This window comes from Natrix helvetica, assembly GCF_964273705.1.
Source record: "Natrix helvetica genome assembly, chromosome: 5".
Lineage (NCBI taxonomy): Eukaryota > Metazoa > Chordata > Lepidosauria > Squamata > Natricidae > Natrix > Natrix helvetica.
Window position 1 is genome coordinate 106,599,043 of NC_138551.1, and position 24,362 is coordinate 106,623,404.

Sequence of the window (24,362 nt, forward strand, 5' to 3'; positions counted from 1 at the left end):
TTGTGATGGAAACTCAGGGATTAATTTGGGGAAACATGAGGACTATTGTCAGCAAGCACCAAACACAACTGGGGCCAAGTTGCTTTCAAAAATCACACCCCAACATATTAAGAAAATGGCTCACTTATTACATCGTGCGGGGCCTGAGGAAATCCTGTGAAGCTCCTCTCCTATCGCCCTTTATCACCCCACCCTTGGCCCCTCTTCCCTTAATTCCACATCACTGTTGCACCTACGCAGCAGTGCCTCCCATGTAGGAAGCCGAGCTGCCTTGGGTGAGCGCACTGCACTGCAACACGACACTCACAATGTCAGAATTGCCATAGTAACGACTCATTTCTTATTGACTAGGTGGATAAAAATTCACCCCAGAGTCGGGCGCAATCATTTCTGGCAAATGGCCAGAGGCTGTCCCCCAGGCCACCCTCTTCCCTCTGCCTGTTCTCTCCAGATATAAGGACAATTCTGTCTTCTGGTTTTAAATTTGATGAGTCCGTAAAACAAGCTGACGTCTTGGAGCCCCTTTTGTGTGTTTCTTTGGAAAACTTTGTTCTGTTGTTGACTGCATGTTCCCCACTCAGCATTAATATGAAGGCCAGGGATTTGAATGCCATCTTTAACCATGGAAAGATCCTGGGGCTGACCTGGATTCAATGATTTTATGGATCCAATTGCCCCCTCCCCCAGCACCCCAGGAGGGTGGGAGACGCTGCCACAGCACCTGATGCAATGTCCACATTGCCCCTTCCTGCCTTCAGGACCTGGCGCTGGCCTCCTCCGGGGAAATGCCACCCTTACCCCTGGAGAGGGACATGCAGGGATAAAATTCAGCAGGTCCTGACAGGTTCTGGAGAACCGGTAGTGGAAATTTTGAGTAGTTTGGGGAACCGGCAAATGCCACCTCTGGCTGGCCCCCGAGTGGGGTGGGAATGGAGATTTTGCAATATCCTTCCCCCAGGAGTGGGCAGGGAATGGGGACTTTGCAGTATCCTTCCCCTGCCACACCCACCATGCCACACCCACAGAACTGGTAGCAAAACAATTTGAATTTCACCACTGGGGACACATCTCACCAATCCCAGTATTTTGTACCAGATGCAGCTTCCAGATGCTTTTAAAGGGTAGCCCCGTGCAAAGCACATTGCAGTAATCCATACGACCAGGGCATGAATGGCTGAGAGAAAGGGCGTAATTGGTGCACCTCATGAGTGACATGAACACAGCACTCTGGAAGAGCCCAGAGCTACGTGTGAACGAGAGATTTAGGTCAGTTGTTGGGACTCCAATGGTTGGAAATGGAGGAGGAGGAGGGAGGGTAGCCACCAAGTTCAGAGCTCAGGAGAACTTCTCTCCTCTTTTCTTAAGGTCAGTGGTTCCGCAGCCCCACCCCCCTCCAAATCAGAAGTAAGTTAGTGGAGGGGAAGAAGCCGTGAAGATAAGGGCAGCTCAACAAAGACAATGTCAGATAAACATTTCCTGAGCAAATACAAATCTCCCGGTTTATTAAAAAACACTTCTTTCTTTACATTAAGAATTGTGCTCACAGTAACCTAAAAATACAAATATTCAGAAATAAAAGTGAAGAAAAAATCACATATATTGTATCAAAACTGAATTGAGCAATAACAAAGACTTTGGACATGTCTTTCCCTGAAAATAATGACAAAGTTACTCTACGCATGCCGGCCTTTCATAAGCTAATGCAGCATTTGATTTCAAAGGCTGAAACTATTCGAAATAGAAACCATCCTGGTGGTGTTATCGCTTAGATCAGAGGTCCCCAAACTTGGCAACTTTAAGACTTGTGGACTTCAACTCCCAGAATTCTCCAGAGCTGGCTGGATAATTCTGGGAGTTGGAGGCCACAAGTCTTAAAGTTGCCAAGTTTGGGGACAAAATTCATGACATGGTAGAGGATCAAGAGGGGATTTGGCTGTGTTTCCATCAGAACTTTCCTGAAGATTTATTCTTGATGGCAACATCTTGGTTGGGAGAACCTGAGTAGATCTCCCAAGCATGTCGTCTTAGAGACAGGCCACACCCACCTGGAAAGGCCACACCCACCTGGATTTTTCTTCCCTCTCCCCAAAAAATCCCACAGTACCTGGATCAGTGGAAGGTGGCCCATTGCTTTCTGGAAAAGAGGCAATGTAAAGGGGGTAGACACAGGTGAACTGGGACAAGGTTACATCAGACTCGATGCTAGTGTAAAATAAAATAGAACCGGGAGAAAAATGGCCTGTAATCACTAGAACAAACTGTAGCGTGACACAAGACTCTGAACCCTTCTATGGCAAGCCACGCCATCCTCAACCTATACGAGGAAAAGGTAATTGCAAAACTAGCCATTGTTGCATTCACTGAATACATAATGTGTCCGGCACAGACAGGAAGCCGGAAAATGCTCTTCCCATTTATTGGAACTTCTGTATCTTGGTCAAAGTTGAATTCTGAGACTAGATCAAGGGGACCTCCATTATGCCCCAGACATAGACCTGAATTTCAGGTAAAGATTCTGCTATGGCAGGGCTCAGAAGGCAATCACGGAGTCTGCAAATGTCACACATTGAAACAAAACAAAAAGAAGAACCACCCACAAAACTACCTCGGCTGAGTCCCATCAGATAGACAATGGATGGATACCATGAATACTGTGGATACCGTGTCAATCAACCCACCCAATCAATAGAATGGATTTTGTTCTATCTCAAATATCTCCCCTTTGCTGCTAGGATGGGACCCTTGTCTTCCAGTGGACAAACAGTCTGCTTGCCAAGGCCTTCCGGAGGGAAGGGCTGGTCCTGGGGCAGAAGAGACCTTCCCTCACAAGCACTCAGCTGAGTCTGGGAAGGTCTCCTCCAAGCCAGTAGAGTCGCCTCCGTCCAGCAGGCCATTGGATGGGAGGTTGATGGAGTTGGGCTCACAGGGGCAACAGGAAGTGGCCCCTTTCTGGCTTTTTGCCCTGCGCTGGAGGGAGGCGTGGAAGTCGAGCGACAGCACCACAAGGCGGTACAGCTGCAACATCACGATCAAAATGTTCTTGGCCGCAAAAAACACGAGCATCTGGTTCACCACTCGGAAGTAGCCCATCAGGATCAGGCGCACCACAAGGAAAGGGCCGTCTTGGATGAACAAACTGATGCCGATATTCCACAGGTCGGCACTGTGTCTGCAGAGGAGCAGATGAAAAACTTTTGTGGATGAAGCTGCTCGATCACAGTTGAGATGTTGCACTAGAAGGAAAAAAGAAAGAAAGAAAGAAAGAAAGAAAGAAAGAAAGAAAGAAAGAAAGAAAGAAAGAAAGAAAGAAAGAAAGAAAAAAGGGCATTTCTTTCAGGAGGTTGAAACCCATGTCATAAATCATCCAAAGACAAAGTTGTCAGACACAGCAGCAGTATCTAAGCCAGGCTGAGCCTGTGGCTTGGCTCGTTCTTTGAACTGTGGCTTTCTGACTAAACCACAAGCCTTACTTAGCCAGGTTTCTGTTCACATTGTGATGACTTATAAACCATAGCTTCTAGTGAGCATCTAAAACTTCGTATGCACGTGGTCAACATTTTCTAAGTAAATCAATCATCTGTTTAGTTTTATCTATATCTATCTATCCATCCATCCACCCACCCATCCATCCATCTATATTTATTTATCCATCCATCCATCCATTGTCTGTCTGTCTCTCTCTCTCTCCATCCATCTATGTATCATCTGTGTATCCATCCATCCATCCACCCATCTATTGTCTGTCTATCTATCTGTCTGTCTGTCTATCTGTCTGTCTATCTGTCTGTCTGTCTATCTATCTATCTATCTATCTATCTATCTATCTATCTATCTACCTACCTACCTAACTACCTACCTACCTACCTACCTATCTATGTATCATCTACCTACCTATCTAGCTATCCATCCATCCATCGTCTATCTATCTATACATCCATGTATCATCTATCCATCCATCCACCCACCCACCCATCTATTGTCTATCTATCCATCCATGTATCATCTATCTATCTACATACCTACCTATATATTCATCCATCCATGTATCATCTACCTACCTATCTATCTATCCATCCATCCATCCATTATTTATCCTATCTATCCATCCATCCATCCATCCAAGTATCATCTACCTACCTACCTACTCATCCATCCATCATCCATCCATCCATCTAGCTATCTATTTATCTATAGTTAAAGATGGATCTATTTCCTCATAAGACATTTCAGCCCTTTGAATCGCCTTGGCCTTCCAACTGGCCTTTCCACGGTTCCACCCTAGAGGGACCAGTCCAAAGAAAGCCAGTTGAAGCTGCTTCCAAGGAGGAGGAAGTGAGCATCTTATGCACCTGAGCACAACCCTGGGGAAACACTGACAAGACCAACCTGCCAGATCCAGAGGAAATTGCAACATGCTCCAAGTCCACACGGCTAGGATTGCATAGACCAGAGCATCTTTGTTCCTGGAAAAAGGAAAGGCAGGAGTTTCAGAAACAAGGCACTGCCATAATTAGGCCAGACACTTTGATTAGATTAAGGAGGTCTCCAACAATGGAAGCCTACAATTAGTTTCTGTCATTTATAAAATGGGAGTGAGGAATATTGTAGGTTATAAATAATGAAACCGGGTGAAGGAAATAGGGTTAAAATTATTTTACTGTACCAATCAATTTTATAATAGCAAACCAAATTTCAGAAAATGAAACTTCTCATCTATTGGAGAATAAATTATCTCTAAATAACCTAAAACTCTCTGTATTTTAACCGGTTTTATTGCCTTGAATATATGTAAACACATTTAAATGAGTTAAAACCAGTTTTATGGCACCACTTTTTGAAAAAGGTGAGGCATCATCACCCACTTTGACTAGAGCTAAGAAGGGCTGAATGCCTGTAAATTCCATTGGAGGGGAATAGACGAATACCATTGCTTTTTAACAAGCATAAAGATTTCACCTTCTCTCATTCAGCCTGTTACTTCTCATGCTCAAAATTTTACAATCCTTTGAAACAGTTACATTCCCCATCCCATCATTCTGGTTTATTCGCAAGCATTGCACCTTATAAGGAAAACCTGACTGTGGGGTAATGGGGGAAACGGTTGGACAGAGAGAGACAGATGGGTGGGCAAACAGGCAGAGAGAATGACAGACGGGTGGAAGGAGAGGCTGCTGTCTCTGTCTCTGCTGTGGGTGCAGCTGCAGGGCTGGGGGCATCTGAGCCCTACCGGACGTTCTCTATTTCCAGCGTTTCACTGGTGAACTCGAGGATGTCTGCGGCGGTGCCCACGAAGAGCAGCAGCAGCTGAGACAGCTGGTCCCTGGTGATCTCCCCACCGATGGGAAGGAGCCAGCGGCCCAGGATGAGGAGCAGCAGGAAGGTCTGGTGGAGGCTCAGCGTCCAGATGGGCTCACAAATTTTGGAGAGCGTGCTGACAAACTCCTGGGCCTGTTGCAGCTGCAGCAAAGGTCAGAAAGCAGAAAAGCGAAGCTAGAGGTGGCAGGGGAGAGGGTTTCTTTGGAGGAAGCGCTTCTGGGTCAATATCTGCTCTTGCGTTCCTTGCACACCTACGGGGGGTGTGGGGGCATTTGAGGACTGAGCAAACCCTTTGCACGGAATCCAAGAGAGTCCCTTCCCATCTCCTCCAACTGCCAGGGGAAATTATCTATTAGCTCTTACACAAGTGGCTCTCCTGGACTTGGCTTTACTTTTATTGAGAAAGGAATTTATCATTTCAGTGCTCCTTGTGCCCACCCATAATGTGCCCATGGTTTAAATCCCATCTAGTATCTCTGGGACCGCATGGGTGTAATTCTATTTCCTTGCTGCACTCCCAAGGCGGTTGTTGTTGTTGTTGTCGACATACATTTTAATTCAAAAAACCCAAATTGGGATTATGGGATATCAACCACCATCTCAACACTTACCTTTTCCATGATGTTGTTTGCTGTGGTCTCATTTCTGTAACTGGGTCTGACTTGTTCACTGTGGTTCTTAACCAGCTGCTCATATTCATTGGGGCAAAGCTGCAATAAAAACCCAGCTTCAGTTCTGGCCCTGCATAGACCAGAAATGGAAGGACCCCAAAGATTCCCCCTTGTCAGTTCACTGGTTCCCTAAAGCCTTGGAGGTGGCCCTTGGCTGTGGACAATCCATATGAGGTTAAAGCAGTGGGGGAGTCTAGCGAGGAAGAAGATGCAGTGAGAATCCAGGGAGAAGCTGTTCAAATCAGCCTCAATCCACTGAAGAGCACTCGCCCACTCACCCTAGGTGAGAAAGAAGTCATAGAGTCATAGGGCTGGAAGGGACCTTGGAGGTCTTCTAGTCCAACCCCTGCACAAGGCAGGAGAACATATATCATCTCAGACAAATGGCTTTCCAATCTTTTCTTTAAAACCTCCAGCAATGGAGCACCCACAACTCTGGAAGGCAAGTTCCATTGATTAATTGCTCTCACTGCCAGGAAATCTCTTCTTAGTTCCAGGTAGGTTCTCTCTTTAACAAGCTTCCACCAATTACTTCTTGTCCTGCCCTCTGGTGCTTTGGAGAACAGGCTGACCCCCTCTTCTCTTCTCTGTGTTTGAAACAAGCCATCATGTCACCCCTAATCCTTCTTTTTGTTAGGCTAGACATACCTGATCCTCTTCATCGTTCATTGTACGGTTTAGTGTCCAGACCCCTTATCACCTTTGCTGCTCTTCTCTGCCCCCTTCTAGGACCTCAGCATCTTGTTTGTATTGTGGTGACCAGAACTGGATTCAGTATTGCAAGTGTGGCCTCATTAGTGCAGTATCCCTTCCCACAATCTTGATGTTCTCTCTCTGTTGATGCAGTTTAGGATTGCATTGGCTCTTTGGGCAGCTGCAGCCTATGGCTGTTTCATATTTAAATGGTGGGTCACTAGGACACTTAGATTCTTCCCACAGTTGCTGCTCCTTGAGCCAGGTATACCTATGTGTTTGGTTTTTCCCGCCTAAGTGCAAGACCTTACATGTTATTGGAAAGGGCTCAGTGCTCAAATCTATAAAGGTCCTTTGAATCTTGGGTCTATTGTCCAAAGAGTTAGCAATTCCCCCCAACACCACTTTGTGTCATCTGCAAATTTGTTGAGCTCCCTTCTATCTCATCATCTGGAGCATTTATGAAGATGTTGAAGAGCACTGGCCCCAAAACAGAATCTTGAGGTACTCCACTGCATGCTTCCGTCCATGTAGATGGAGTTCCATTGAGGGCTGCACACTGGGTGTGGCTGGTCAGCTAACTACGAATCCATCTAGGGGTGGTACTATCTATCCCAAATTGTTCTATCTTATCAAGAAATAGGCTGTGGTCAACTTTGTCAAATACCTTACTGAAGTCCAAGTATACTAGTATACTTGGTACTAGTATACCAAGTATACTAGGTCCAGAGCATTCATTTCCCTGATCCACTCATTTCTCCAAAGCACCGGAAGGCCAGAGAAGGAATAATGGATGGAAACTGACCAAGGAGAGATTCAACCTGGAAATAAAAAGAAATTTTCTGACAGTGAGAACAATCAACCAATGGAACAGCTTGCCTTCAGAGGTTGTGGGAGCTTCATCACTGGAGGCTTTCAAGAAGAGATTGGACTGCCATCTGTCCAAAATGGTGTAGGGTCTCCTGCTTGGGTGTGGGGGTTGGACTAGATAACCTGCAAGGTCCCTTCCAACACTGTTATTCTATTTTGTTCTGTTTTTCAAAGCACCAGAAGGCAGGACAAGAAACAATAGATGGAAACTAATCAAAGAGAGAAGCACCCTAGAATTAAAGAGAAATTTCCTAACACTGAGAACAATTAACCAGTTAAATGCCTTCAGAAGTTATGGGTGCACCATTACTGGAGTCTTCTAAGAAGAGACCGGACAGCCACTTGTCTGAAATGTCTCCTGTTTGTCTGGAAAAGGGTCTCCTACTTAAGCAGGGGTTGAATTAGAACAGAAGTCACTACCCAGTGGTCCGCGGATCACTGGTGGTCAGCAAGAAAATATTGGTGGTCCGCGGTGCGCCCAGGTGGAGGAGCTGCTCTGAGATGACCAGTCCTGTGGCTAGAGCTCTGAAATATGGGACCGGCCAGGCAGCGTGTGGTGGGGTTCGAAATCTCTGCCATAGAGGAGGTTCGTGCAACTTGCAAATTGCAGAAGGTGCAAAAGGCAAGAAGTAGTGCAGCCCTCACCAGCTGGTGGGTCAAGGGGGAGTGGGGGTGCAGGGGAGCTGAAGCAACAGGTATTGGCAATCTGCAGCTCTTTCTTTCCCTTGCTGTGGCTTCCTGTCAACTCAACCCACCACTGGCTGGTCCCACCACTCACCCTCCCACTCACTCCTCGCCTGGTGTGAGAAGGGAAGGGCAGGGGATGGAGATTCGCTCCATATTCCAGAGTGGGAGCAAAGCTTCATCTCTTCCTGGGTCTGAGGGGCATTTCTTCCTTGTTGGTGGTGCACGACTGGGAGATATGTGACTTCCTCTCTTCCCCAAGATACTGGCTGGCCCATGAGATGAGAGAGAGGGAGAGAGGGAGGGAGAGGGAGAGAGGGAGGGAGGGAGGGAGAGAGAGAGAGATGAGAATGAGATGAGAGAAGAGAGAGAAAAAGAGAAATGAGAGAGATGAGAGAGAGATGAGAGAAAGAGAGAGAGAAAGAGAAATGAGAGAAAGAGACAAAGAGAGAGAGATGACAGAGAGATGACAGATGACAGAGAAAGAGAGAGAGATGAGAGAGAGATGAAAGCAAGAAAGAGAGAGATCAGAGAAAAAGAGAGATGAGAGAGAGAAAGAAATGAGAGAGATGAGAAAGAGAGAGAGAAAGAGAGATGAGAATGAGATGAGAGATGAGAGAGAAAAGGAGAAATGAGATGAGAGAGAGATGAGAGAAAGAGAGAGAGAAAAAGAGAGATGAGAGAAAGAGAGAAAGAGAGAGAGATGACAGAGAGATGACAGATGACAGAGAGAAAGAGAGAGAGATGAGAGAGAGGGAAAGAGAGATGAGAGAGAGATGAAAGCAAGAAAGAGAGAGATCAGAGAAAAATAGAGATGAGAGAGAGAAAGAAATGAGGGAGATAAGAAAGAGAAAGAGAGATGAGAATGAGATGAGAGATGAGAGAGAAAAGGAGAAATGAGATGAGAGAGAGATGAGAGAAAGAGAGAGAGAAAAAGAGAGATGAGAGAAAGAGACAAAGAGAGAGAGATGACAGATGACAGAGAAAGAGAGAGAGAGATGAGAGAGGGAGAAAGAGAAAGAGAGAGATGAGAGAATGAGAGAGAGAGAGAGAGAGCTCCGCATGTGGCCCTCCCTAGCTCCGTTTTTATTTATTTATTTATTTATTTAATTTATAGGCTGCACCCTCTCCACCAAGGGACTCGGGGCGGCGTACAACTCAATATACAAATAAATGACAAGGAGGAGGTAATCAAAACATTGTACAATTCATAAATAAATAAATAATCATAAGTTTAAAACAACACAATAAAATTTAAAACGATTAAAATACCCAAAAAATCAGTTAATTTAAATTTAAAATTGTCCAGGGGGGATTAGAAAATGTAGTTGTAATTTAAGCCAGGCCAGCTAGTTGGAACAGGTGGGTCTTGAGTTTCTTGCGGAAGGAGCGGAGATCGGTAGTTGTCCTAATGTCGGGGGGGAGGTCATTCCAGAGGGCTGGGCCCATCACAGAGAAGGCCCTTCCCCTCAGCGCCGCCCTCTGGCATTGCTTAGTGGACGGCACCTGGAGGAGTCCCTCTCTGTGAGAGTGAATTGGTCACAGGGATGTATGGGGCAGGATACGATCCCGCAAATAACTAGGTCCCGTGCCATGGAGCGCTTTAAAGATGGTTTTCACCGGTAGAGGGTTGCAGGAGGCTGTCGCACCTAGAAACGGAGCTCGGGAGCCCATTTTCACTGGCAGAGGCATCAGGCCACCACAGGTACCCCTGACATGAGGCCATGCCCACTCAGGCCCACCCCACCCCCTGAGGTCAAACACAACCCTGATGCAGCCCTCAGTGAAATCCAGTTTGACACCCCTGCCTTAAGCTGTGCCTCCGCTTGGGACTGAATGCCCCTGAACTGAAAGCATTTTGCTGCTCTGTGCACAGGACTTACACACAACAAGGTGCTGTTTGTGTGTAACAAAACAGCAGAATGAGAAATGCAAATGAAACACAAAACACCCCCTTTAATGGTGATCTAACAAAAGACAGGGCAAGAGCATCCCGCCCACTGAAATCTCAGATGAGATGGGGCCCTGCTACAAGGAAGGCCAAAGCTTTCCTACTTTGCTACATTTTTAAATTCATTCTGCGTGAGAAAAGAAGGTGTCTGTTTCTGCAACTGCTGATGCCAAACATGTTTTCTCTCAGGGAGGAAAACTAAGCTGATCTATATCTGGATACATTTATGCAACTTTTAGAACCGAGGCTGCGTCTAATAAAGCAACTAAAAAAGAACCACCAAGTCTAACAAAAACCAGATTGCGCGACTAGAACCATCACACAAACTGGCCGCATCTTCCCACTTTCTTGGTGGCATTTATTCAGCCACGGGACTGACGTGGAGAGTTTACCACTCGCGTCCTTCAAGGTGCATCAAGAAAAGTCAGTGTTGTATCATTGCTTAAGCCAGGGATGTCCAAACTTGGGAACTTTAAGACTTGTGGACTTCAACTCCCAGAATTCCCCAGCCAGCATACTGGCTGGGGAATTCTGGGAGTTGAAGTCCACAAGTCTTAAAGTTCCCAAGTTTGGACACCCCTGGCTTAAGCCAAAATGATTTCATACCTCAGGCAGAAAACCCAGAAGCAGCTGCTTCGTGAATTCGGGATACAAAAATGCAATAACTGTGCCCACCTTGGCTTCCAGGCAGCTGGGTTTCCTTTGCCCAAGCAAACAGTCTCCTTCCTTCTCCGTCATGAAATCACGTTAAAAAAAACCCACAAAACTAGTACCTGATTTTTAGGCTGAAGTTCCAGAATCCACAAGGAAGGCACTATGCTGATGAGATAGACGAAGATCGGCGGGGAGAACCTGAGGAAGGACAAAAAGAGTTGGGTTGAGCACCCTGAGAAACCACTACAGAATTCACTGTCGAAACATTGAAGGAATAAGCGGGATCACTGATGCCCTGGGGTGGGGGAGGGGCATTCGTGTGCCCACAGCTGGTGCCCACTAGATTTCCTGCCACCCAGCTGAATTTTTAAAAAGCTTCTCTTGGGAACAGGCAAGGCAGCAAAGCGGCAGGAGCAGAGACAGACAGTAAAATCTTGGGACTTTCCAGAGGACCCGCCATCTTGCTTAGAAAATAAACGGCAGTTCCGTGTTTTCTCAGAAGAAAAGGCCCTTGCAGGGAAGAGAGGACGCTGCAACGGGGCTGGTTGTGGGCTTTTTCGATAGAGCTGTGGGGCCATTTTGTCAGCTGGAAATGGGTTGTGGGTAGTTGACCCCCCAACTCTTCCACAGCCTGCAATTGAAACGGCAAACACATTGACCACCAAAAGGCTTTGGCGACCATCGGCATAAAGAACAGAGGGCAGAGAAATCCCACTGCTTCCCCTTCCTGGCTTAGGCATTGCTTCCAGGGCCCTCAACCTCTGCAAAGGGAGGCAGAGTTTAGACTGGGCGGATGTCCCCTCACTTGCCTTCCAAAGCAGCAGGTTTGTCCGAGTGAGACGGGATCCTTCCTGGGCCTCCAGGAGACAGAAGCAGAGGCACCAAAACTAAGCTGGCCTCTAGTTGCATTTCAGGAAGGGGCTGATCCAAGCAGTGGTGGGTTGCAGGCGGTACGCCCTGGTACGGGCATACCGGATCCTGCCTGGAGCTCTGGATACCATTCTGGTACGGTGCTCCAGAGGGCCCACCGGCCTGCCCGGGCTCCTTACCTGTGCTTTATGCTTTTGGTGCTTCCGCGCACGCGCATGGTGCATACAGTGCCTGCGCGATGCTCTGTGGAGCAGCTGGAGTGTTGCAGAGGCTTGCAGAAGCGTCATTTGATGCTAGAATGCATGCGTGCACCGCACGTGTGCATGTAGGTAATTCCGTGGCCGTTCCAACCATACCAGTTAGAACGGAATCCGGAACCTACCACTGGTGGTGGGGAGAGTGAGAGGCAAAATATGGATTCTCAGATTGCAACTTGTGGTTTCAAAAGTTTGGAATCCCCTGCTGGAAGGCTCCCAGAGCTTTTATTGGTGGGATTCCTCAACCTTCCCCTTTTTTTAGAAAAGCAAGAAAGAGGAGAAGGCGAAAAGGAGGAGGAGGAGAACTTACAGCTCTCTACACAGAGATTTGCTATCCTGACTTTTGTTGAGGAAATTGTGACAAAGTCATGCTTCCATCTGGTTGCTGGGACATACATCAGGTGTGGAATCAGGGAAGATTGTGGAAGTGGAGGGAGGGGCAAGCTGCAGGAGGGAGGCTGCCCTGGATGCTGAGTCCCACCAGGGTTTCTGCCTCAGTCCAGCTGGCTGTGAGTGAGGCTGATCTAAACAGGCGTCTTTCACCAACGGGCTTCTCTTCTCTCTCTACATCTTCGGGAGGAGGAGGAGGAGGCGCCTTATGAAAACATTCTTGGCTGAGCTTTGCGTTCCTCCTTCCAGGATCCTCCTTAAAAGAGACTGTAACACCACCTTCCAGCCTCTTTATTAAGGAGGGAACCAGAAATAACGTCATGGCCGTTTTATGCACTTTCTGTGAAGTGCTGAGTGGGGAAGAGAAGACACGTAGACTAACCTGCTTGGCCCAGCATCTACTGGCCTTGGTTCCCTCAGAATGCCAAGCAAGACATTTGGAAGGGGAAGATTCAACAGGGATCTAAAGAAATGCCCTGAAAGGAATACCGATCCCAACAATACAGCAGAGTGAAGTCCATGTGATCAGCAGGAATAACAGAATAGCAGAGTTGGAAGGGACCTTGGAGGTCTTCTAGTCCAATGTCCTGCTTAGGGATCAAGGGCCTCCAAAGGACCCCCCAATGATAGGACATCACTGATTGCACAAATGACATGGCACAATGAGATCATGATGCCACGTGCCTCCCATTACCCCAGTTACATGGATACCCAAGACTGGTATCAATTGGGACTCCAGGAGGCCACTTTAGGATATAGCAAGCCCAATAATTACCATTAAGTAATTATCAGCTGCTGCAATGATTCCCCTTTCGGTCATGTTTAAAGGTATAATTTAGCAGCAAAGTTAGAGGGTGCAGAGAAGGAAGGACCACAAAGAAGAAGGTGGTCCATGACAGAGTGATAGAGTCAATGACAGAAGGATGAAATCCAGGCTGCATCCAAAAGGACAGGAATTGCTTTTACGCAAAGAAAGAAGGACAAGGATGTTTTCCTAGACTTTTGGGTACACCCTGCTTCCAAGATTGCTGAGACAGGTATGGAAAGAACTTCTTTCTTTGGGTGATGACTGCTGACTGGTGGTCCATATCCAGACCTCTGTGCCTCAGGTGACTCTTCAGCCGTGACTGTAAGTTATACAAGATGGTATTTTGCAGAGAAGATACCATTCAAAGGCCTCCTCGTTGATATTCAATCATTGAGTCTTGACTTGGGACTTTGTCAAAACTATCTAGCAGGACCCTGAGGGCTTGGGAGCCCCTGCTTGGCCTTAGGCAGACTGTCTGGTCACCTTGTTCTTCCCAGCCTCTTTCTTGACTGACTCTGAATCCACCAAGCATCTTCGCCATTAATTCTCACCTTTGCATTGTTGTGAGCCTCAACCATCATCATGCAACACTCAACCAAGAGGAGATCTTTTCTGAAGGGTCCATGCTGAGAGAACCATTTTTATCCCCCCTCCGCCCAGGATCAGTATTTTTGTTGTTATGTTATTTATTACTATAACGTTTTAGATTTTCATCAGTTTTTATATTGGCTATTGTGTGACATCCAACCACACCTTGGGGGGCGGGGAGATGAATGACTATGTAAATTTGTTTAATAAATAAATACATTGAATGGATCAATAAAATTCTCTGTCCAAAATATCCCAGCTTTAACTTCCAATGGACAACTACAGCTTTTCTTTGCACCATCTGGTACTGAATGTGCATTCTTCTAGTTGTCCAAGATAATCTGAATGATTTTTCAAGCATAGTTCAAAGCCATCCATTTAATATTGAATAAAAGACATACTTAGTAGATGATATTTAAGTACTTAACTGTTTATTGGAACAGATTGAATTAAAACTCCAAAAAAGTTAATTCAGATATGAATCCAAGAACTCTGAACCTTTTCTCAAACAAAGAGTAGAATGCATGGTCAAACAGAAGGAATAGAAGATACCGGTGCAATTGGTTGGAATTCAAAGGTTTCTTGGTGGACAGACAGTTTGATGCTGGACTGAAGTTTTGAAATGAACCTGCATCACCACAGAGAAAAGTGGAGAAAAATGCACTGAAGGGTCCATTTTGCACCAGAAGCTTGCCAGCTCCTGAGCTGGGTGACTGAGTTGCTGCTCAAAGGACAGTCACAAAAAGGTTGAAGGCATCTCTGAAGGCTCCCCATCCTGCTCACACATGGGCCTCTCTCCATAAAGCAGAGGCACTCAATCTGGGAGGGGGGAGAAGGAATGGATCCCCTCCATGAAGCAGGGTTGCTCCTTGACTTTCCTTGATCACAGAGAACACAGGGACAGGACTTTACCCAGGAGCTCCATCAGCAAAATCGCCATAAGACTTTCTCAACTCTGCTCTTGAACTGAATACTGACAAAACCAAGGAAAAACTGTAGATAACAAGGAACCCTTGTTGGAGGTGACTTTTGTGCGATGCAGGGACAACCCATGGGCAAAGGCATGGATGGAGATAATACATTTTCATCCCATCAGAGCCCCGTTCATTCATTTTCTTTCTCCCAGGGAGGAGGGGATTCATTTATCACTTCAGTCTTGTAAATTTTGAGGACTCTGGTCTACAGAAACAGCCATTCCGTGTATAAGGGCAGCCTTTCAATAGGAAGAGGTGGATAAGTTTGAAAACAGGAAGCTGTGTAGACCATCTGCCTCCCATCCTGAAAGGGCACCTTTGTTCTTCTCCTAGCAGAGACGGTGTGATCCTTTCTCTACTGAAAAGTTGAACCAGAGTTTCAGAAGGAGGACAAACCCATCTTGATGCTGATGAGATCAGAAGTCAAGAATCTTCCCCCCATTTGGGGGAAAACAGGACACTTTTTGACTCTCTTTTTCCTCCTACTGTCCTGTTTTTAGTAGCCCAGTTTTGCCCTGAGTCACCACAGGCCTCGATGTCTCCAGAGTTGGCTTTGCAGCTGTGAATTAAAACTATGTGGCTTCTGAACATTGTCAAGCTATATTCCTTTCAGAGGGGTTGAAACTGCCTTCAATACTTAGACCTGATCTCTGCAAGCTGAGGTCCTCTGCTGACCAGCAGAAGGTTGCAATCTGATCATCTGCTGGAGAATTTATTTAATAAATGTGTTGTCATTTCTCCTTCAACGGAATCTTGGGCTACATGTAGTTTGAATGGAGAAATTGACTGAGGATACTTGCCACTGTTCTGTTCGAGGTCTCCAACAAGGCTCCCATTATAATCTGAAATAAGGGTCTTTCGTGTGACTCACCAATCCATCCATCCACTCATCCATACATTATTTTTTAAAAAAAATCCAAGCCAAATGTCTGAAGCCACCTGGCTCCAAGCTGAGCACAGCCCAGTTCTGCTGAAAGGGCGTCTCTCTTTTCAGCTCCTGCCGCTTCTCACCATCCCAGGACAAGCGAAGTCCAGTCACAGACTGAGCTTCCTCAGCCAGAGAGAGGGGGGCCGGGAGCCGGAGGGGCCGGTCACCAAAGTCCAACAAGTTATTTTACTCTAAGAGCAAAAGTGGGATCCGACCTTAGGTGAAAGCCAGACAAGCTGCTAGTCCGCAACACAACTTTTTGTCCCGTGTTGGTCACCTCCAGAGAGGGTCTTCTCCCGAGTTCAGTCTACCCAGAGCTGCACAGGGGCTGTCCGGCTGCTCTCCAGACAGAGCGCTTAACCAAATGGGCCGATTGCCTCCCTGAAGGCAGAAGCCACCAAAGCGCCATCGGACAGAGGAGGAGAAGAGCTTCTCTCTCGGAAACCCGGAGGAAAGAAAGAGAGAAGAGAAGGAGAGGGGGAGGGAGGAAGCGAAGAGAAAGATTCGGAGCCCCGGCGGGAGCCGGAGTCCGCGGGCTCACCATTTGTAGCCCCTTCCCCGCTTGAGTTTGAGCGTGAGCGCTGTTTCCAGGCATAGCAGGAGGTTGAGCAGCGCCAGCAGCCAGTACTTGCGCTCCTTCTTCACCTCCGTCACCCGCCAGACGCCCAGCAGCGCGTGCAGGGCGAAGAGGAGCCGGGTGCCCAGCGCGTTCAGCAGCACCATCGCCTCCATCCTCTCGGACCGCCGAGGGTCCCGCAACACAGCCCGGGCTTCTCCTCCCTCCCTCTCCCGGACTTCCTGAAAGGGGACGGGATGGGGGGCGGGGAGGACCAGCTGAGCCAGACGGCCGGAGGCGGGGAGGGGGGTTCCCGCTGCCCCTCCAGCGCGCCAGGGCTGCAAGGAGCGGCCAGCTTCCCACCCTGTCTGGCGGGCGGTGGCTTTGCTGGGGAGGGGAATCGAGCGGACCGGTAGGGTGACTCCCGTCCCGCCCCGCCAGTACTCCCTTGCGGGCTTGCGAGGGCTTCGCATCTCCTTAAAAAGGGCAAACAGACAGACAAACTCTCTTTTTACAGGCCGGAGGAACAGGGAACCCTTCTGGAATCTCTCTCTCTCTCTCTCTCTCTCTCTCTCTCTCTCTCTCTCTCTCTCTCTCTCTCTCTCTTCCTCTCTCTCTCTCTCTCTCTCTCTCTCTCTCTCACACACACACACACACACACACACACACACATATCTTTGGCTTGTGCCGAAACCCGAAGTGAATAGGGGTGCAAGGCCCCTTCCGCAGATGAGCAGGTCTTGATAGCCTCCCCATATCTCTTTAAATGAAGGTGGGGGAGGGGACCGCATTGGCAGCAGAAGTTTGGGGAAATGCTGCTGAGCCCCAACTGCCAGTCCTGGGCTGCAACTCCCCCTTGAAGCTTTTCTTATGATTAAAATTTAATATCCCCCAAACTTTTTTTTCCAAGTCTTCCACTTTCTCTACTATTAGTAGCTGAGTTAATAACACGTGTTCCTGGAGGATTACAGTCAATGATCAAGAAAATTAGATGTTGTTTGAATTTAATTTAGTTCCATAAAGCTGCTACAGTAATTTACAACTTTGATATTTAATATTTAATAAGCTGGTTCAACAAAGAGCCCTCTCAGTAATTGTCTTGAAATATTAAATCCCCCCCCCCCCCAAGTCATTTCTGTTTTCTAGCCGAAAAACCTGCTTGTCAACTCATTTGGCTTGATAAGAGCTGTCTGATGAAGATGACAGGTTAGTTTTCTTCTATCCGATAGGTTGATGAGATGCTTCAGGAGAACTCTCAGCTAAGATCTCTGGCAAGGGGGATCCTGCTAGTCTCTTGTTTTTATTGACTCCTCTTCAGAGGCTTCTGATTCTTCATTGCCCAATGAACATGATTTCAGCAGAATTGTCTATTAACTGTCACTTCTGTGCATCCTTGCAAGATTTGGCTTGTGTCATCAGTGATGGTATCTGGTCCTCTGATCTTCTGTCAGCTTCTTTTTCAAGGATCCTCTATTCCTTCAAGCAATAGAAAAAGCAAATACCACTTAGACTTAACTAAAGCTTCGCAGGGCTCTACAGTGGTTTACAGAGTCAGCCTCTTGCCCCCAACAACCTGAGTCCTCATTTTACAGACCTTGGAAAGATGGAAGGCTGAGTCAACCTTGAGCCAGTCAGGATCAAACTGCTGAACTGCTGGCAGTCGGCAGTCAGCAGAATTAGCCTGCAGTACTGCATTCCAACCACTGTGTCTCTTACCAAGGACTCTTGTCTTTGCATTATGTGCCCAAATTAGCTAAGCTTTTGCCTTCGTTGTTAATTCTTCCAGTTGAAAGCCTGGTTTTATTTCTATTCATATTGGATCATTTGTTCTTCTTGTGATCCAAGAATTCTCCACAATGTTCTCCAGCATCGCAGTTCAGAGGCAATCTGCACACTGTTCTGGGAAAGCTACAAGACAGGTGTGCGATAAAATCCTTGTCTGAAAAGGCCCAGAATTCAGGAGGAAAAAAGAGAGCACGTCCATAGTTCTTGCTGATGAGTAGCCCCATCTCGAGGCACACCTGCCTTCTGCTCTCTCTCAGAGCTGTGTGTTTTCTCTGGGCACTTATGCATTTGATGCTGGTCTCCCCTCTGGGCCTCGTATTTTTGCAGAAATAGCTCTGGCCAGAAAAGCAGGTGATGCAACACTAGCCACAAAATCTTAAGAAACTCCCAGCATGTTGGAGAAGAAAAGTATCCCTTGGGAAAATAAGTGTTAAAGGACCTTTTTTTTTGCAAAGTTTTAGCCAGGTGTCATTTCAAGATTATATTCTTAATCTCTCTCCCTCGCTCCCTCCTCTCTCTCCACCCCCACTCCCCATTGAACTATTCCAAACAGAAGCTGCTTCTAACAACAATCAGAGTGGGGTTGGCTGTTTCTTTTTTATTTTCCTATTTTAGTACAGGGCATGTTATTCTAATAATAACTGGCAATTTTTTTTCTCTCTAAGAAAAAAACTCTTACTTGCAGCCTGCTTGCAGTGAATTTCCATCCACGCTGAATGCAGCAAGTATGGGGGAGACTTTAAGGGCATTCCCCATGTGCCCCAAAATGTGGCTCTCCGGATGTTCGTCCTCCCTGCCTCCCCCCACCCCCAAGCCTCAGGAGGCAGCACGAAGCCACCACAGCCCAAGGTTAGAAGGCAAAGCTGAGCAATGCGCAAATGTGACATTGGCTGTAACACTTCCCCTCCTGAAAAAAATAACCCAATAAAAGTAAAGGAAGCTGATTACTTTATATATGTATTCTGTTTTTAAAATCTTTCTTTCCGGGGTATTGTTTTTTTGTTATCAGCAAAAATGTGGCTTCATGGTGGCCTCCCACTCTCCTGTAGACAGGCCCAACCTCCATCCACACCACAGAGCCATGCAATGCAGGCTGCCAGGCAGAAGGACGTCAATTACAGCCAGTCCAGGTTCTCTGAAACATACTCCTGGCAGGTTTTCATGCCATTGACCCCATGAAAAGCAGCTCGGAATGCGGACAGTCCTAGATACCATCATTCTCCTAGGAGCATCCATAGGTGGCAAAAATCAAACCGAGATGGCCTGGGTTTGCCACCGTCAGCTCTGACGCACAAGAGGGTTGGTCTTCCCATTCCTGCACAACTGGCCCCTCTTGGGGAGTTGCCAGGTAATCCAACAGAAAGTCTCTAAATGACTCCTGATCATGAAGAGCTTCTGACTTGTTACATCTCAGAATAAGATCATTTGAACATTTGGTGGTTAAAACAAACAAAACAAATAGGAAAAAAAAATCACTTGCAGGTCAACCTGCTTGTTGTCCATTTGAATAGCAAATTACAAAAATGCAGGATAAACCAAAAGAATAGGGAGAAAGGAATTAAAATCAAGGTATGGCTTATCTACTGTATTTGGTTCAAAATATTGTAACACAATCAAAAAGTATAACACATAGCAGACTATTTAAAGAAATTAGAAAATCTATGGTGCTTTATGCAAGAACAAAAAGATAACTAAGAAAAAAGTTTTTCTTCACATAATTCCAAGAATCAGAAGCCCTGAACATCTCCAAAACCCCTGCACAATTCTGGGGAGGAATGGTTGCTTCAAGGAAGTCTGGCAGCTGCCCAGATTCCGCATGCGCTCCCATGCTTTCCAGGCATCTTTGGAGACTGAAACCCGAGTGCTGCATAGTTGTTATAGTAGAGACCCACCCGTCCCAACTCCCAGGCCCTGATTCACATATGGCTTCTTCAAGCACGTCATGATGGAGGTGCTGAGGTCCTTCTGACCCCCTGAGTAAATGAAGGTGGGGAGGCCTGTTGCCTTACCTCAGGGTGTGAAGACACAGCGTCTTTGCCGGATGATTGGGAAGCCAACAGGGTGAGGAAATAAACTGGATTTTCTGTTTGTGAAAGATCAGCTTAAACATGAGAGGGAGAAAAGGCAAAGAAGACAAGAAAGTAATTCTTGATCAAAGTAGATTTCTGATTCCTAGCAAGGAGAAGAGAGGTCTCCTCCTTCCCCTTCATTTGAGAGGAGGGGTCTGATCCGCAGAACTGAATTACCTGCAATTTGAGAAACCATCCAAGAACAATATCAGAAGGATACTTGAATAAGATGAGATGATATAATGAAATTACTTGCTTGGGAGGCTTTTTATGTTTAATATAAGTATTTTCCTTCTGTTACCAAGGAGATAAATTGGCTACAGGTGGAGAAAGAATGAGGGGAAGTTGGATCCATTTTGCTTTAAAATTCCACATTCAGTTGGAGCACCACTTTAAAGGAAAGAAGTCCAACAGGTGGAGGTGATTGCAGGGAAATGAAACTCGAGAGCCCCACAGGCCAGGATGGCATCTCTGCTCCGGGGTAGGGGGGGACCCCAACAAGGAAAGGCCCACCTCTCCCTTCCTGAAAGCTTTTTCTCGCTTCAGATCAGCAATAAATAATAATTCCAATCATTCCCAAGATATGAGAGTCAGGTGCTGCATGTGCAAAAGGGTGAGGCAAGCATTATTTCAGATATTTAGGAGGCTGTTTTTCAACCCTTACCTGGTACAGGTGTCATGGTGCTTCATTATCCTGAGCAACTTGAGAGTGCCCTGTGAGATCTTCTGAGGAGGAGATCAAAGGGTCACTCTTCAGAATTGTTGGTCTCCAAAGCCTTCCTCCAAAGGGACATGTCCCCCCAGAGTTTTGAGAGATGGTAATCTTTGAAACAGGTAGAATCGTGAACCCAGAAATGGCAGGGGTGGGGGGGATGCAGCCTCCTTGGCAGCCGGTAGAGGCTCTTCTGCTCCTCAGGACCAGGGAGTCTCCTGGGAGGGTTATGGGGAGGGGTCTTCAGAGTAGGGGAACAGCAGCTCCTTGGCATACTTCTTCCATCTTCAGTCAGACTGCCGAGTGGCTTTTAGAAGACAAGTCAAAGTATTGTGACAAATGCTTTGCAAATTACCATAAACTACAAGCAGAAGAATTATTTCTGGGAGTTTGCAATTAGGAGAGGCTCCTGATTAGTGAACTTCTGAAACTTCGACTAATGATTTCTTCCTCCCCCAAAATAGCCAGCACAGAAATGGAAGGCTGTGAATCTGAGAGGTGTGAGAATTATTAGGAGTGACAGGCTGCTGACTCGCTCCATTATTGCCATGACTTTTGGAAAATAAGTATCTATTAAAAGATTGATGAATGCATAAATTATACTAATGCAAGGGCTGTCATTGAGTATTGGATCCTTATTCAGCTGTAACTAACTGTTCTCCAGACCTCAGTTGCACTGTACAAAAATATGATTGTGTAGTAGGATGTGTACTTTAAAAAAAAAAAATTTAAACATGCAACTAATCCAGAGTCTTTTTGGGGGTTGTACGCACTTAATGAGAATTTAAACATTTGTACTTCCTCTCTGAAGCCAGACAAAAATGCGTCTGTGAGTCTGTTTGTGGTCGGTCATAGCCAAGCCTGAGTTCCAAGAGCAAATTTATACCAGGAACAACTCCCTGCTCTGCTCTACACAACTGAAGAGGCGGCACAGAAAAACTGAATGAATCAAAAGGCTCATTTTTCCCTCCCAGCACAAGTTTGAGTGTATTTTGAAAGCTACAGAAATGTTCTTCTCTGCAATAATATTTTCTTCCCTTGAGGATCTTCTCCGCGCCAACTGGTCATTTAGGTCTTTATGGCCAAGCCAACATGTGGGATGGTGCAGCATGAGAAATTGGATGATGACAAATTAACAGAATAGAATAGATTAACAGAGTTGGAAGGGACCTTATAGGTCATCTAGTCCAACCCCTCACTCAAGCAGGAGACCCTACACCATTTCTGACAGATCCCATCTTGAAAACCCAAGTCCAATCCCATCTTGAAAACCTCAAGTGATGAAGCTCCTACAACTTCCGAAGGCAACTTCTGTTCCATTGGTTGGTTGTTCTCACTATCAGAAAGTTCCTCCTTATTTCTAGGTTGAATCTCTCCTTGGACAGTTTTCATCCATTATTCCTTCTCTGGCCTTCAAGTGCTTTGGAGAATAGCTCCTCCTCTTTGTGGCAGCCGCTCAAATATTGGAAGACTGCTATCCTGCCTCCCTTGGTCCTTCTCTTCACTAGACTAGCCATGCCCAGTTCCTGCAACTGTTCATTGTATGCTTTAGCCTCCAGTCCCCTCATCATCCTGGCTGTTCTCCTCTGCACTTTTTCTAGAGTCTCAGAATATTTTTTATAGTGTGGTGACCAGAGGTGGTGTTCAGCCAGTTCGGACCGGTTCACCTGAACTTGTAGCGGAACTTGCAGGTGCACCCGCCCACCTGCTCTATACTGTCCTGTTTAGGCATGTTTTTGAGGGCGGGAGTATGTGCAGAAGGCATGTGTGCGAGCAAAGCACATGTGTGGAAGGCAGGGCGCGCACACAGCAAACTGGTGGTAACAAAATGTGAAACCAACCACTGGTGGTGACCAAAACTGGATGCGGTACTCTAGGTGTGGTCTTACTAAGGCTTTATAGAGTGGCATTAGTACCTCACTTGATCTTGATTGTATGTTAATGCAGCTTAGGATTCCATTGGCCCCTTTGGCTGTCACTGCACACTGCTGGCTCATATTTAATTGGTTGTCCACTAAGACTCCTAGATCCCTCTCACAGTAACTGCTATTAAGCGTGGTTTCTCCCAATCTATACGTATGTATCTTTGGTTTCTCTTGCCTAAGTATAAGACTTTACTTTTCTCTATATTCAATATTATTTTGTTAGATAGGGCCCAGTGTTCAAGTCTGTTCAAGTCTGTTCAAGATCCATCTGGATCTTGAGCCTATCTTCTAGAGTGTTGGCTATTCCTGCAGCTTAGTATCATCTGCAAATTTGGTAAGTTCCCCTTCTATTCCCTCATCTAAGTTGTTTATGAAGATATTGAAGAATACTGGCCCTAAGATGGAGCCTTGTGGTACCCCACTGCTTACTTCCCTCCATGTAGGCGTAGACCTATTAAGGACTACTCATTGAATATGGTTTGTCAGCCAGTTAGGAATCCATCTGGTGGTGATGCTATCTATTCCACTTTTTTCTAGCTTACCAAGAAGTAGGTTGTGGTCTACTTTGTCAAGTGCTTTGCTTAAGTCTAAGTATATTATATCCACAGTATTTCGCTGGCCTACTAATTTAATCACTATGTTGAAGAATGAAATAAGATTGGTTTGGCATGATCTGTTTTTAACAAATCCATGCTGACTGCTAGTTATTACTTTACTTGTTTCTAGATGTTGGCAGATCTGTTTTATTATTATCTTTTCCAGTATCTTCCCAGTATCAATGCAGGGTATTGATGTAAGGCTGACTGGTCTGTAGTTTCCTGGGTTTGATCCCCCCCCCCTTTTTTTTGAAGATGGGAACTTTTCCAATCCTCTGGATAGTTCCCCGTTGCTCCATGATTTTTAAAAGATGTGGTACAGTGGTTCTGAGATGACATCTGTCAGCTTTTTAAGAACTCTGGGATGTAATCCATCAGGTCCTGGTGATCTGTATTGGTCAAGATGGTGCGTCCGTGATTTCAAAAGGGTGACAGGGGGTGTGGCCAGTCAGAAATCGAAAACAATCAAGGGAGGAACCTGAAGGATACTACAGGACAAGTCCATGGACACTTTGGCCTGCACAGGCACCACATGAGACCTCTGTATGTCCTATCAAGCTGGGGCCCATAGAGAATGAGGAAAGAAGAAATGAAATGTGTGTGCCAAACCTGCCAGAGGTTTTAGACATCCCTTTTATCTGTTTATTTGTTTGTTTGTTTTGCTTTTTACAAATATCAATGGGCCAGATAACTTTAAGTGCATTTTTGAAAGGAGTACACATTTCTGTCTCATCTTCTTCCTCCTCCTCTTCGTGGCTACAGGGCAGTGGTGGGTTGCTAGCCAGTTTATAACCGGCTTGCTTGTGCTCGCGTGCACACTTGCACTCACGCAACAATTTTGTGCATGCACAGAAGCATCTGAGTGGGTGGGTGGAGTCTCCTGCCACCGCCACTGCCACTACCAGTTCAGCCGAATCAGGCCAAACCGGGAGCAACCCACCTCTGCTACAGGGCCTGCGTTTCTGAAGGGAGGGTTGAAAGAAGTGTGGGAGGGGGTCCCTTCACCATACCTAGCCGGTGTCCCCTTCTCTTTGGACCTTTGCAAGACCCCACCTTCTTCCTGTA

The 24,362-nt window shown here is 46.4% G+C and overlaps 1 protein-coding gene across 3 annotated transcripts; it reads right to left on the bottom strand.

Annotated features, from left to right (window-relative positions):
• Window positions 1–1,472: 1,472 nt before the first annotated feature.
• TMEM26 (transmembrane protein 26) lies at window positions 1,473–21,056 on the bottom strand. Of its 3 annotated transcripts, XR_014175594.1 has the most exons (7): window positions 16,196–16,427; window positions 10,959–11,037; window positions 5,928–6,026; window positions 5,228–5,457; window positions 4,387–4,463; window positions 1,907–3,233; window positions 1,473–1,793 (listed from the first exon to the last, which is right to left on the bottom strand). XR_014175594.1 is itself a non-coding variant. In XM_081955746.1 (6 exons), exons 1-6 carry the CDS (start codon window positions 20,752–20,754, stop codon window positions 2,824–2,826), a joined length of 921 nt encoding a protein of 306 aa, XP_081811872.1. In that variant the 5' UTR covers window positions 20,755–21,056; the 3' UTR covers window positions 1,473–2,823. The 3 variants fall into 3 exon arrangements, 2 of the variants coding, with proteins under 2 accessions (XP_081811872.1, XP_081811871.1); XM_081955746.1 differs by lacking the exon at window positions 16,196–16,427 and adding an exon at window positions 20,729–21,056 and having other exon boundaries at window positions 1,473–3,233; XM_081955745.1 differs by having other exon boundaries at window positions 1,473–3,233.
• Between the last annotated feature and the right edge of the window lie 3,306 nt (window positions 21,057–24,362).

What these genes read in the sequence shown, in the direction of transcription:
- TMEM26 (XM_081955745.1), bottom strand. Translation starts at nt 16,386, where the DNA reads ATGGAGGCGATGGTGCTGCTGAACGCGCTGGGCACCCGGCTCCTCTTC. An exon ending in AACTTCAGCCTAAAAATCAG is followed by an intron (nt 6,027 to 10,958) that starts GTACTAGTTTTG and finishes TTTTTATTGCAG; the next exon opens with CTTTGCCCCAATGAATATGA. An exon ending in CTGGAAATAGAGAACGTCCG is followed by an intron (nt 4,464 to 5,227) that starts GTAGGGCTCAGA and finishes TCCTTTTTCCAG; the next exon opens with GAACAAAGATGCTCTGGTCT.